The sequence below is a fragment of the Temnothorax longispinosus genome, chromosome 11 (genome assembly GCF_030848805.1).
Source record: "Temnothorax longispinosus isolate EJ_2023e chromosome 11, Tlon_JGU_v1, whole genome shotgun sequence".
NCBI lineage: Eukaryota > Metazoa > Arthropoda > Insecta > Hymenoptera > Formicidae > Temnothorax > Temnothorax longispinosus.
This window is the reverse complement of record NC_092368.1, coordinates 6,735,030-6,749,566: the sequence shown is the minus strand read 5'-3', so window position 1 is coordinate 6,749,566 and position 14,537 is coordinate 6,735,030. Positions and strand designations below refer to the sequence as shown.

Genomic DNA, 14,537 nt, shown 5'->3' with positions numbered 1-14,537 from the left:
CCAACTTAATAAACTGTGCGCCGATTATTTGTCGGACTTGAAACACAGCTATCGTTGGAACTTTGATACCCTTCCCTCCCCGGAATTAAATCTATACGATTTAATTATTTAAAAAACTGTAAAAAAAGTAGTTTGTAAATTAGCTTATGTGGCTTAATCTGTACACCCCAATATATTACAACAAAAACAATACCATATCTATACCGAGAGCTTGTCCTTTGCCTAATACGAATTGTTTATTACCATTTTGTGTTGTTGGTGTTGAAGGTTTCCCATTTAAAACATATTTGATGCGTCCTTTTGCAAGAAGAAATTTACAAAATAATGACCAAAGAATATTTAATTATCGATTATCAAGAGCACGTCGAGTCGTTGAAAATGCTTTTAAGATTCTCGTTACACGATGACGAATTTTACAGAAACCATTAGCTCTGAAATTAAATACTGTAGAAAAAATTGTTCAGGCAATAACTTGTTTAATCTGCACCGTTAATTTCGTGATTTCTATTTGTGTAACATATGTTGGATTATATAGATCTTTCATTGAATATCTTTACACATTGCTGTGTGTAAAACATTTCTTCACTTAATCTTACTTATAAAAATATATGTAAAATAATTCAAGTAAAAGACTTCAATTCTTTTATTAAATTTGGTTTTTCGTTAATAATAAAGTAATAAAAAATGAAAAGTTTAGAAATATTTTTCTTAAAATTATTTGATACGATCCATTTATGCACCCTCGTTACTCTTGAGACGATTGCCTTGCGGTCTTATCTATTGGCACGGTCCTGCGTGGGCGATTTGCATTTGTTTTCTAACATGCACAATGTTTACGTAAAGCACGCATTCTTTTGCAAAAGAGCGTCTCGTTGTGCTGACCACTGCGTTGTCACAGAGCTTTTCTTTAACCTCGCGACTCACGGTACTAAACAATTTTTTCACCTTTGCAATTCTCATTTCTATTCTTCCACTTTTTTCTTTATTTTCCTGCTTCTTTTTTCTCTATATTTCTGCACTTCTGTCTTTCATTTTTCTTTATCCTTATTTCTTTATTTTCGTAATCTTTTTGCCATTTTCTTTCTATCTTTTCTATTCGACTTTTTCTATTATTTAATTCTATTTTCTATTTCTATTTTCTATTTCTATTTTCTATTTCTATTTTTCATCGCTTCTATTATTTATATTTTTTAGTAATAATGGAAACATACAATAAAATTAAGAAAAAATCAAAGAAAAAATTTTCGCAAGCTTGGCTTAACGATGATCGTTATAAAGGAGGAGGGTCCCTAAGGCCTGTTTTCGGCACCCCTTCAAAATTGGGCCAAAATGGCTGGAATCACTTCCTTATACCCTTGGAAGTAATATTTAGTCAATTCCAGCCTAAACGGAAGTATTTAGAGTGTATACTTCAAGTATACATGGTGCATCAGCGCGCCCGTATCAAGCATTTTTTGGAAAACTAAGCGTTATTGAGAAAAATGTTTCAGATAAAAGTTGTATGGTTTCAAGGGGGACATAAGATGGTGTCATTGGTTTGACCTTGGATAGTCATTTCATCAGACTCACCTTAACCAAGCACCCCAAAAGGTGAGAGGCAAGGGAACTCACCTTAACCAAGCACCCCAAAAGGTGAGAGGCAAGGGGACTCACCTTAATCAAGCACCCCAAAAGGTGAGAGGCAAGGGGACTCACCTTAACAAGCACCCCAAAAGGTGAGAGGCAAGGGGACTCACCTTAATCAAGCACCCCAAAAGGTGAGAGGCAAGGGGACTCACTTTTTTAATCTAGCACCCCAAAAAGTGACAGGCAAGGGGACTCACGTAAATCCAACACCCCACTCTACGTGGCTTCTTAAAGGAAGATTACGTTTACGATTTTACTGTTCACGTGTGGAGAATCAACAAGAATGAATAATATGATTTCAATCTCGGATCTCCTTAAGTAACGTTTCTACAAATCTATCTGTAAGAAGCCTCATAACTCGCAAAGTATTTAATGAAAAATGACTTAGTTATGAGTGTTTTGGAAAGCTCTCGAAATAAGCTACAATTAAAGATATGTAAAAATAGGAGGTTCTATATAAAATATTGAAATCGACATTCACGTGACCTTCAAATGACTATCCAAGGTCAAACCAATGACACCATCTTATGTCCCCCTTGAAACCATACAACTTTTATCTGAAACATTTTTCTCAAAAACGCTTAGTTTTCCAAAAAAATGCTTGATACGGGCGCGCTGATGCACCATGTATACTTGAAGTATACACTCTAAATACTTCCGTTTAGGCTGGAATTGACTAAATATTACTTCCAAGGGTATAAGGAAGTGATTCCAGCCATTTTGGTCCAATTTTGAAGGGGTGCCGAAAACAGGCCTTAGGGACCCTCCTCCTTTTGGATAAGCCAAATGTCATCCTGATGATATCATCACAATATATGCAATAAAAATTTTTTTTGTTTATTGTATATGTTTTCAGGCATGCGGATTCTGCGTGTCATAAAAAATCCTTTTAAAAAATGCTGAAAATAGTAATAAAAATTTACAAGGGAAAGAAGTACAGCATAAAAGAATATTTAAACCGCAATGGCTAGACATAGAAGATTATAAATTATGGTTACGCGAAGCCCTTATATAATAGCACTAACTCATTTTTTTGTTTAATATGTTGTGCGATACTGTATCGATATTGCGAATATCGATACTTTGTAGCTAAAATATCGGTAGAAAATATCGATATTTCAGCCAACGATATTTACATGTATCGATACTAGATCCCGAATATCGAATAGTTATTTCGACGCATCTGACGCCTACGTCGCCAGCGTCGCCTACGTCGTTCGCCATACTGCCATTGCCATATTACAATTCGCAAGTGCGCGGACCGGTTCGGACGTATTTTGTCAGAAAGAAAAATTTAAAGTATTCCCGGTATTCCGATCTAGGTTCGTGCCTTCGCTGATCGCTCGCGTCTCGCGTCGCGTCGCGGAACTTGCGTCGCGTCAATTTGCGTGCCGTGTACCCGTTGCCCCCGTTGGCTGTTATTCGTCAATCCGTCTCCGGTGCGTGCTCCTTGTCCGCGCCTTCCGCGCGACCGATCCGCCCGTCGACGCGGGATAGTCGTGCTCGCGCACAGCGAGCGACGCGCTCATCCCAACTTCCGAGGAGGGCTCTCCGTCGACCATTCACGGAGAGCGCGAAGCGACATTTAGGTCTAGGTTATAAACCGCGCGAGGTGCTGCGTGAACCGAACAGTGGAGACCGGTTGCCCCGGGTGGACCTGTGCGTTGTGCGTGCACAACAAGATTTCGAGGAATAGACGATATCTAATAGTGTCTAGTGCAAACTGCAACACATCGGTCACTTCCGTGCACCAGCTACCACCGCGAGCCTCTCCCGGCGGGCGCCTTTGCTATGCAGAGATTTATTCTGCAGTCGTTAACAATTTTATATCTTCTAATTGTTTACCTACCAGGTGAGTAGAGTACAAATTGAATAATACGCATGATGTTTGATTTTGTTTTGCTTCTTGGGTCTAATCAACCATAAAGTTGGGTCTAATCAATCAAATTTAAAAGAATTATATGAAATAGGGGTAGAAGAAACCAAAGAAAAGATTGTTTTTTGAGTTTTTGATGCTAATATGCTCAGTGTTCTAAAACGTCGAAAAATTGCATTTTAAAAAAATGTTCGTATGTGTGTGTGTATGTGCGGATTTAATGTCCGTAGTTGCTCTAACTTTTGTAAATTTTGAAATATTGGGCCATTTCTAATTTTATTATATTCTTCAGTCCTTTCTACTTCTATTTCATATATAATTCTTTAAAATTTAGCGAGGATCGGTGAAGGAGTTACCGATTTTTGCTTAAAAAGTTACATGTATAAGTTATACATGTTGTTCTCTCCGAATTCGCCGTTACTTCGGAATTTAAGTTCTATCGAGATGTTCGCCTACGACGACAGCGTGTACGGCTATCACGCGTTCACGTGTCACCGATAATAAGATCACGCGCGGGCCATGCTTCCGCATACCGGCGCCGCTGCCGAATTCGGCTTCTCGCGTGTTATGAAATGTCTATGGTAGCTTTAACTTCCGCAAATTTTGAGATATTGGATTATTTCTAATTCTATTACATTCTTCAGTCTTTTCTACACCTATTTCATATATAATTCTTTCAGATTTGGTTGATTAGACCCATCTTTATACGCGATCAAAGGTCTATAATATTTGGAGAAATGTCTGTGGTTGCCTTAACTAACTTCCGCAAATTTTGATATCGTGTTATTTCTAATTCTATTATATTCTTTAGTTTTTTCTTGAATTTGGTGAGGATCGGTGAAGGAATTACCAATTTCTGCTTAAAAAGTGTATAAGATGTACATGTAATTTTATATAGATTATCATTAAAGGAAGGTTGTTTTGAATTTTGCGAGGATCGGTGAAGGAGTTACCGATTTCGGCTTAAAAAGTTACATGTATAAGTTATACATTAGGGTGTGTCCATTTAGACGATATTAAGGTTTAAAGTTCAAAGTGTGTAAAAATTATTCTTTTTTTTCCATATTATAACAAAATTATGAGCTTTATCGGATATTTTTTTTAATTTTTTTCGTAAATTATTAAATAAACTGTAAAAATAACTTTAATTCTAGTTAATAAACATTATTAGTTCTCATTAAAGGCCATAAAAATATATTTTTTGTCAAAAAATTGGTTTTAATGAGCTAATATTCGAGCAAATAGTAGGGATCTTTTTAGTAAAAACATTAATTATTTAATTGATTTTTGTAAGAGTATAACAGATATTAGTATAACAGATATTAGTTGCAATAAAGTTTTATCGCAATAAAAAAAAGTGTGCAAGTAGAAACTTGTACATTGCTTCCTCATAGTTTTTAAGTGTGCAAGTAGAAACCTGCACATTGCTTCCTCTATGAGGAAGCCAAATTAATAAATATCTACTAATAATTATGTATAAAAATACAAGCTTTCTCATAGAGGAAGCAATGTGCAGGTTTCTACTTGCACACTTAAAAACTATGAGGAAGCAATGTGCAAGTTTCTACTTGCACACGTTTTTACTGTGATATCTCATATTTTCGTTCGTAAGTTTTCATTATTCCTGAATGCTTTTGTTTTTAATAATTTTACAGACGTGCATGATTGCTACGTCAAAATTAAGTTAAGACAGAAATTAAGTGTGGGAAGTAAAGAAAGAGAGCTCTCGTCTATCGTCCACGTTATCCAGCACTTAACCCAAAACTTTGTCTTCAGTCTTCGTTGACATTCTACAACAGTACGCATGCATTACACACACTATTCTTTATTTCTTTAAATATTGTTATATCCATTTAACACACACACACACACACACACACACACACACACACACACACACACACACATTGATCCTTCACTAATAAAATTTATGTATAGTATTGAATATTTTTATTGTGTTCTATCACTGAAAAGATAAACACGAATTGTTCAATTTTACATTTCACAGTGTCTCCTCCCAAAAGCAAAATGTGGAAGTGGTTCATAAAATCTGCTGAAAGCGGAATCTGTAGAATTTGCACGCAGACTGTAAAAACTGCGGGAAGCACCTCGAATTTACGTTCCCATCTTAAGCGCTCACATCCTGATATTTTTAACACGCAGCTTTAGAAAGAGAATACCCCTCCTGGAAATAAAGTAGCATCAAAAAGAAGAAAAAATAATACGGTAGTATAACACGTTTTGTATAAAAGATGATTCAAATTTTGACATATGCACAATGATGTGTTTTGGTAGAATTAGAGAGCCCCTAGGAAAGACTGGAGAGAGAGGCGCCAACGGATTGATGTGACCAGCCCTCCATAATTGGCTAGCAACAATATGTAGTAAGATGTAGTAAGACGTTGCGAGATTGCGACGCCAATCCAGAAAAGCACAGAAGAGGTTTAACCTTTCCTCACCTCGCAATCTCGCAATGTTCACTACATATTGTTGCCAGCCAATCACGGAGGGCTGGTCACATGACCTGTTGGCGCCTCTCTCTCCTAGAGGCTCTTTAGATAGAATCAGATTAATTCCACCTTAAATAGTAGAATAACTACTACATTTATTAATCAAATAGAAATTTTAACTATATTTTTTATTATGTTGATATTAGTCTCAACACTCTCAAGAACATACCGAGACGGACGACGAGCTCGAGATCGTAGATGATCCTGATTCTCAAACGACTCGAACATCATCGACAGTATCGACCACATCAATGTATTCAGAGGCATCAACATCTTCCTTTGTTGCAATAAAGACGAAGCAACCTAGGATTGACATGGCTTTTCAGAAACAGAAATTATTTATGGGTATGCAGTTTTTATTAGTAAATTTTTTAAGGATGTTTAAAATATTTTTTATTTATTATTATTACCCAGTAAAAACAGCAAAATTCAGTATTATTTGTGTAAACATATTTTAAGGTATTCCTTTCATGACACCAAAGTCTTAAGAATTAACTGATTTTTTGGTACGAGAAAGTTAAAATGCATATCTTTACGCTAGAAAAAAATTAAACAACATTACCGAACATATAAAGAAGAATTATGACTTTGAAAATACGATATTTTATATGTGACGTTATCGAAAAAGTCTATTTTCCACATTTCAATACAATAATTTGTTTATCAAATATGTTAAGATATTAAATATTAACTGCGCTACATATTCGCTAAACTCTATACGTTCGATAGTGCCGATAAAAATACAGTCACCGAATATTTAAACAAAATATTTATGTTAAAAGTTGACTTGAAATGTGGTTTATAGATGAATATTTTTAATGGCGACTTTCAAGGAATTATTTGGCAACGCTGCAAGCTGTGCGCTCATGTCACACTTCAGTTCATCACGTACGGTTTATTATCAACTATTATGTTTTAAAAAAGAAAAATAATCCAAAAATATATATATTGCATAAAAAATATAAATAAAATATATAAATATAAACAAAAATACAAATATAAAAATATAAATATAAAGATAAATATATAAATATAAAAATATAAATCAAAATTTTAATTTAAACAAAATTAACAATTAGGTAAAACATAGATACGCATAAATAATTTATTTTACATAACAGGTTATAGTTCATATTTCTTATCACTCATTATTATTATAAAATCTCTCTTTGATAAATAGAAAATGTCACAATATTCTTTGATTAATAAAATTGACACTTACATTGACACTTTTGTTATCAACTCACATTTTACAATCGGCGCTTTGAAAAGCGCAGCGTTGCCATATTGTTCTGACAGTAAAATTTACCGAAAAATGAAAAATTTCTAAATACACATAATATTTTCACTTTTTTCTTATAATTAAACATAATAATCAATTATAACTTGATTTTATATAAGTTTAATGCAATATACAAGAGTTTGCTGAGGCCCTGCTTAAGCGCCTACAAAATATGCTCCTCCGTGAAAGGAATACCTGAATTCATCGATTAATTATTATATATGTATGTGGGATTTCGTAACCATTTTTCATCTTAAATGGCAGTTGAAACACCTTGTAAAACAAAGGATGAAATGATGTCGAAGGATGAAAGCGACAGTATTCCATTATTGGAGTTAGATGATATTTTAAGTCCTATTAAATTGAACACAAATACCGACGAAAATAAACAGCCAAGTCCATCGATGCTCTTTACAAAAATTACACCATCTTTAAAGAAGGGACTGATGATGAGACAATCTCGACTTACATCTTATACAGTCGAGAATAATGAAAAGATGATGTCCTCAAGTATAGATAAACATAAGGCAGCTAATATATTGCATAGTGATAAAGATGAAGTGATAGAAGCCAGTCCTATGCAAAGAAGTGTTGCATCTAAAGTAAAAAATTGTTTAAAACGTAAGAGGAAAATTCCTGTAAAACGTTTGAATTTTTCATTATGTCAAATGGAAAATAAATTAAAAGATAAAGTTAACATAAGTTCTAAGAAAGGACATCTAAGAAAGGACATTTCAGAGCATCAGCTTAACATGCGATGTAAAGCTGACAGAGCAAAATTAAACGGCTGGGATTGCTGGGAATGTAGAGAAGTAAGAACAATATCTATATATATAAGTACCGTCCGTCTGTCCTGTTCTGTCTGCCTGTCTTTATGTGTACGCGAACTACTCATTCGTTCTTGGACCGATTTTTACTAAAGTATATGAAATAGGGGTAGAATTTCCCCGGGGATGAAAACATCTGGCCACTTTTTGCTACCGATTTTCTGGAAACCGATTTTTCGAATGCTTCGAATTTTTTCGGTATATAATGAGACTGAAATTTAAAAGAATTATCTATGAAACAGGGGTAGAATTTCCGGGGAGTGCTATAAAGTGTATAATTTTTCGTTACCGAAAAGCCGGTTACAAATTATTTCAATTTTCGGAAATTAATGACCAAATCTTAAAAATTATATGAAGTAGGGGTAGAATTTTCCCGGGGATTGCCATAAAGTGTATAATTTTTTGTTACCGAAAATTGGTATCAGAAATTTTCCAATTTTTTCGGAAATAATTGACCGAATCTCAAACAATTGTATATGAAATAGAGGTAGAATTTTCTGGGGAGTGATATAAAGTGATTATTTTTCGTTACCCGATCTTTTTGGAAACCAGTTACAAAATTTTTCCAATTTCTCGGAAAATAATTGAATCTTAAAGATTACATATGAATAAAGGTAGAATTTCCCCGGAATTGCTATAAAATGTATAATTTTTTGTTACCGATTTTTTTGGAAACCGGTTACAAATTTTTGAAATTTTTCGGGAATTAATTGACCAAATCTTAAGATTTATATATGAAATAGCAGTCGTGTCAAAATTTTTTAATATTGTTGGAGGATAAGTTTAATTTTTTATTAATGGATAATTTTTCATTAATGAATTGATTTTCTTGAAACCGGTTACGAAGTTTTTCCAATTTTTCTAAAAAGGTTTTCGATTTTTGTTTAAAAAAATGTAGGTACGTGATTGTTCTAATTTCCTCAAATTTTGAGATATTAGCTAAATTTTTTTAAAGATAATTTTTCGTTACTTTCTTAAAAACAATGCCCAAATTTTTCTAATTTTTCGGGGATGGCAAAGATGTGTATAATTTTTCACAATCAATTTTTTGGAAACCGGTTTCAAAATTTTCTAATTTTTTCAGGATGGCTACGATGAGTTTATAGAAAAATTGCTAATAATAAAAAGGTTTCCGATTTCTGCTCCAATTTCCGTAAATTTTGAGATATCAAACTAAATTTTTTTTATGGATAATTTTTATAGATAATTTTTCGTTACCGATTTTTGTGAAAACCGGTTACAAAATTTTTCAAATTTCTCGGGAGTTAATTGATCGAATTTCAAAAAATTGTATATGAAATAAAGGTAGAATTTCCTGGGGTTTGCTATAAAGTGTATAATTTTTTGTTACCGATTTTTTTGGGAACCGGTTACAAAATTTTTCCAATTTTTCGGGAATTAATTAACCAAATCTTAAAGAATTATATATGAAATAGGAGTCAAAATTTTTTTAATTTTTGGAGGATAAGTTTATTTTTTTATTAATGGATAATTTTTTATTAAGAATTGATTTTCTTGAAACCAGTGCCAAATTTTTCTAATTTTTCGATGATTTCAAAAAAAGAAAATAAAAGAAAAGAAAATAAAAGAGAGTTAATAATGGTGGATCAACGGAGGGTAAAAACGCGCGAGGCACGAGCAAAAATAAAATTTAAAGACTTTAATATAAGGGATTATACGTTTTTGAAATATTTGACAATATGCTAATCTGCATCTATTATATTATCTATTATTTTTTATTTAAAAAAAAAAATTCAAAGAGATGTAGGTTAGGGTTTGAGGAGAAAGAATATCAAAGGTGCTCCTAATTAATGAGTGAGTTTGGGGAAAGGGGAATAGATTTTGAGCCCGCGCGAAGCGCGGGCGAAAAATCTAGTTAACAATATAGTTATGGGATATAAATAAATAAATATAAATAAAATAAATATAAATAAAATAAATATAAATATAAATAAAATAAATATAAATATAAATAAGTAAATATATTTTTCTCATAAAAAAGTAATTATAATATTTCATTTTTAGTATTATAAAAGTTCGTCATTATCGAAAGAAGAAGAACAAAAACGAAAGAATCAATGCTCGCGACATCAATACAAATATGAGCGACCAAATACACCAGACGGTATAATATTTTATTTTATTATCACTTTTTGTTACATAATATAAATAATAAATTTTTTAAGGCTTTTGGGATCCGGAGTTTCCTGAGACAGACAGCATTGACAGACTATTTGGTTTTTAAAGCTTTATTGCGACTCATGGTACAGAAACATTGACTAGATTGTTTTCACTGGGTACATTAAATATAGACATTTTTATTTTTATTCTACTTATCTAAGCGTATATTCACCATAGAGGATATTTTTTTTGCAATACACTTTAATTTTAATCTCACCTTTTAATTAGTTCCGTTTGATTCTAAATATCAAAGCAAACTACGTTTCTCTTCTATTTCTCTTCTAGACGGGGGATCGAAGGCTTCTGATATTACTAATAAACTCTTATATATGATCGCAAAGGATAACTTACCATTGTCTACGGTGGAAAAAGAAGGCTTCCAAAAATTCATGCAAACCGTCTCACGATTGTACAAAATCCCTTGTAGGAAAACAATAACGACTCTTATGGAGGGAAAGTATGAGTTTTTATCAGACATGATGAAAACTCGTCTTTCGGAAGTTCGAAATTTATTCCTTACTACAGACATATGGACGGACACGCTGAACACCAAAAGTTTTTTGGGCGTAACAGCCCATTATGTGAATAGCGAACAGCATAAATCTGTTACAATCGGTGTGACCGAACTGACAGAGAGACACACAGCTGAAAATATCGAAAAATGACTATTGCAGATTATTGCAGACTGGCGAATAAATAAAGAAAATATAATTATAGTGATTTCTGACAACGCAGCTAACATGAAAAAAGCGATTGTGGATGGATTTGGCGCTGAAAAATATTTGGCATGTTTTGCTCATACGTTAAATTTAGTACCGGGAAATATTATTAAGGATGACGCTATTGTGAAAGATCTATGCAAGAAGATCAAAACAATCGTAACATATTTCAAACATTCAGTGCCCGCTGCAGATGAATTACGGATGAAATCAACCCTTAAATTGATCCAGAACGTAGATACGCGATGGAATTCAACGAAGAACATGCTTGATCGATTTATCAAATTGGCTGATATAATCAGTCCAATTTTATTACAATCACCATTAGCACTACCAATGCTAAGTGCTTCGGAATTGCAGACGACAAAAGAGTTCGCGGAATTATTAAAACCATTTGAAGATGCGACACATATTATATGTGGCGAAATGTACCTGACCGCAAGTAAAGCTATACCTATTGTACACACCATTAAAAACAAATTGACATCGTCAAACCCGGATACAAAAATAGGTATCCATTTCAAACAAGAATTAATGAAACAGTTATTGAAACAATTTGAGTATATGGAAAAGGTTACGCCTTTAGCCATAACCACTATTTGCGATCCACGATTCAAAAATATTGACTTCTCTGATAAAGTTGCGTGTTCTCAGGCTGTAAACAAAATCACAAGAATGATTAATGCGACTAGACAACAATCAAATGAGCAAAACGTGTGTGCTGAATTGTCCACTGCCAAACGAGACGACTTTTGGGCGTTTCATGAAAATCTTGCGGCTGACGATCAATCAAAACGGATTGCCAATCGTGACAATGATGCGATGCCCGATGACCTCAAATGTTACCTGAACCAACCAACGATTACTCTGAATGAGAGTCCACTAAAATACTGGAGCATGCACCCACATTCGGCCCTACAAGACAGCGATGAAATACTTAAGTATTATCGCCACTTCCGTTCCCAGCGAACGATTATTTTCCAAAGCTGGAAATATAATGACTGACAATAGGAGTAGATTAACAGGTGACCATTTGCAACATTTACTATTTTTGAATTCCCTCCCACTAGAAGATTGGTTCATGTAAGTTTCAAAAGACCTACTACATTTAGCCAATCAATTTCTTTTATTTTACGCGGACTGGGTATCTAAATTCGAATGCAGCAGAGTATGATTATATGGGATATGGGCTGTGAATGTTCCAAATATTCTCATATAGTGTGGTAATATTCATATACTACCACACTATATGGGTATCTGTACACGCATGTGTTTATAATATAAAAATATATTGTTTATGATGTTTATGATAAATGATATGGGCTGTGAATGTTCCAAATATTCTCATATAGTGTGGTAATATTCATATACTACCACACTATATGGGTATCTGTACACGCATGTGTTTATAATAGTGTTGCGGCACTGCGCCTTCGCGCTGAGACACCCGTTGCTTCGCTCGCGAGTAGCTTCAAGCCGAAGCGCGTTCCCTGACGACGGGATGTATTAATCGACGAATCAATTGTCAATTGTCAGATTTTGTCTGGAGTTGCTGGACTGTTCGGACGTGTGTCCGCACTCTTCTGTATCGAGATAATAAACATTGAGATTGTTTGTTTCCTTAAAACCGCGGTGTTTCTTTTATTCCCGCGAGCTTCGGGAGTGCGAGTGCGTGAGTGCGAGCGAGTGCTAGTGCGACGCGGTGAGCGCAACAATATAAAAATATATTGTTTATGATGTTTATGATAAATGATATGGGCTGTGAATGTTCCAAATATTCATATAGTGTGGTAATATTACTGTTCTTGCCTTTCGGGACGCGTCCTTTGAATAGACGACAATACGAGAGAGGCATTAGACGGAAGGAATTTGACGACAGACCAAAGAGTAATGGCAAACGATTCGTGAAATGAAAATGTCTTCCACTGGAGTGCATAATATAATATAGCTTACTTTTTTTTTTAATCGAGCGGTATTCCTGCGATATACCCGTAAATTCAGCTTCGTTTTCTGTGTTTATGCACTATATTAAACTTTTTTTTTAAATCGAGCGGTATTCCTGCGATGTACCCGTAAATTCAGCTTCGTTTTGTGTGTTTATGCAATATGTTAAACTTTTTTTTTAAATCGAGCGGTATTCCTGCGATGTACCCGTAAATTCAGCTTCGTTCTGTGTGTTTATGCAATATATTAATCTTTTTTTTTAATTGAGCGGTTTCCTGGGTTATACCCGTAAATTCAATTTTGTTTTGTGTGTTTATGCAATATATTAAACTGTATTTTTAAATCGAGCGGTATTCCTGCGATATACCCGTAAATTCAGCTTCGTTTTGTGTGTTTATGCAATATATTAAACTTTTTTTTTTAATTGAGCGGTATTCCTGCAATATACCCGTAAATTCAGCTTTGTTTTGTGTGTTTCTGCAATATATTAAACTGTATTTTTAAATCGAGCGGTATTCCTGCGATATACCCGTAAATTCAGCTTCGTTTTGTGTTTATGCAAAATATTAAACTTTTTTTTTTAATCAAGCGGTATTCCTGCGATATACCCGTAAATTCAGCTTTGTTTTGTGTGTTTCTGCAATATATTAAATTGTATTTTTAAATCGAGCGGTATTCCTGCGATATACCCGTAAATTCAGCTTCGTTTTGTGTTTATGCAAAATATTAAACTTTTTTTTTAAATCAAGCGGTATTCCTGCGATATACCCGTAAATTCAACTTTGTTTTGTGTGTGTATGCAATTTATTAAACTGTATTTTTAAATCGAGCGGTATTCCTGCGATATACTCGTAAATTCAGCTTCGTTTTGTGTGTTCATGCAATATATTAAACTGTATACTCCGTCGAAACCAGTGGATAACTCTTATTTTATTTACATAATATATATTTACTTATCGGCGCAACGTTATACTATATTTGTATAATGTGTTACCGCAGTTATTGTATTTAGTCATAGTATTTTGGACATTGCGTGAGCAGCGAATACACTCCGGTACATGGGTATACTTGTCGTAAGAGTGATAAAGTTTAAAGGACGGCTATCAGTATAAGTGCAGTATTAAAATTGGCGTATCAAACGGGAAGCTTGCGATTGTAAGACGATTTCATGTTTGGCGTGATAAGGAATTTTTACGGGGTTTAATAATTAACGGGCAAATTATCTTCGCTAAGAAAAAAAATAAATAAAGGAAAGGAAAAAGGAAAGAAATGTAGCAACTGGCTGTGGCGCGAGTTTCTCTTACAATTGCAAAGTGAACGAAGACGACGCATTGTGTAAATCGCTCGTTTCGATTATGCAACAATCGCCCGGCTCGCTGTTTATAATCGATGGTTTAAATTGTGTATAAGGAGAGGAGGATTTTGTATAAGGACGGGAGAGATCCGCTAATTTTATAAATAAATATACACACGTCGCAAAAGCTGTTGTGTTAATGTCGCGGGCATTCGCTTTCCTTTCATTACGTAACCGATTCCTTCCTACAAACGCGGAAAGAGACATAAAAGAGATAA

General features: G+C 34.0%; 1 protein-coding gene across 4 annotated transcripts; it reads left to right on the top strand.

Annotated features, from left to right (window-relative positions):
- Positions 1 to 2,678: 2,678 nt before the first annotated feature.
- On the top strand, positions 2,679 to 13,546 carry LOC139822073 (zinc finger BED domain-containing protein 4-like). Of its 4 annotated transcripts, none has more exons than XR_011734440.1 (7): positions 2,679 to 3,478; positions 5,511 to 5,728; positions 6,159 to 6,357; positions 7,559 to 8,106; positions 10,147 to 10,246; positions 10,308 to 10,418; positions 10,588 to 11,040. XR_011734440.1 is itself a non-coding variant. In XM_071793603.1 (7 exons), exons 3-6 carry the CDS (start codon positions 6,264 to 6,266, stop codon positions 10,364 to 10,366), a joined length of 801 nt encoding a protein of 266 aa, XP_071649704.1. In that variant the 5' UTR covers positions 2,679 to 3,478; positions 5,511 to 5,728; positions 6,159 to 6,263; the 3' UTR covers positions 10,367 to 10,385; positions 10,588 to 11,040. The 4 variants fall into 4 exon arrangements, 3 of the variants coding, with proteins under 3 accessions (XP_071649704.1, XP_071649703.1, XP_071649702.1); XM_071793603.1 differs by having other exon boundaries at positions 10,308 to 10,385; XM_071793602.1 differs by lacking the exons at positions 7,559 to 8,106; positions 10,147 to 10,246; positions 10,308 to 10,418 and adding an exon at positions 5,158 to 5,300 and having other exon boundaries at positions 2,689 to 3,478; positions 10,588 to 13,546.
- Positions 13,547 to 14,537: the final 991 nt, after the last annotated feature.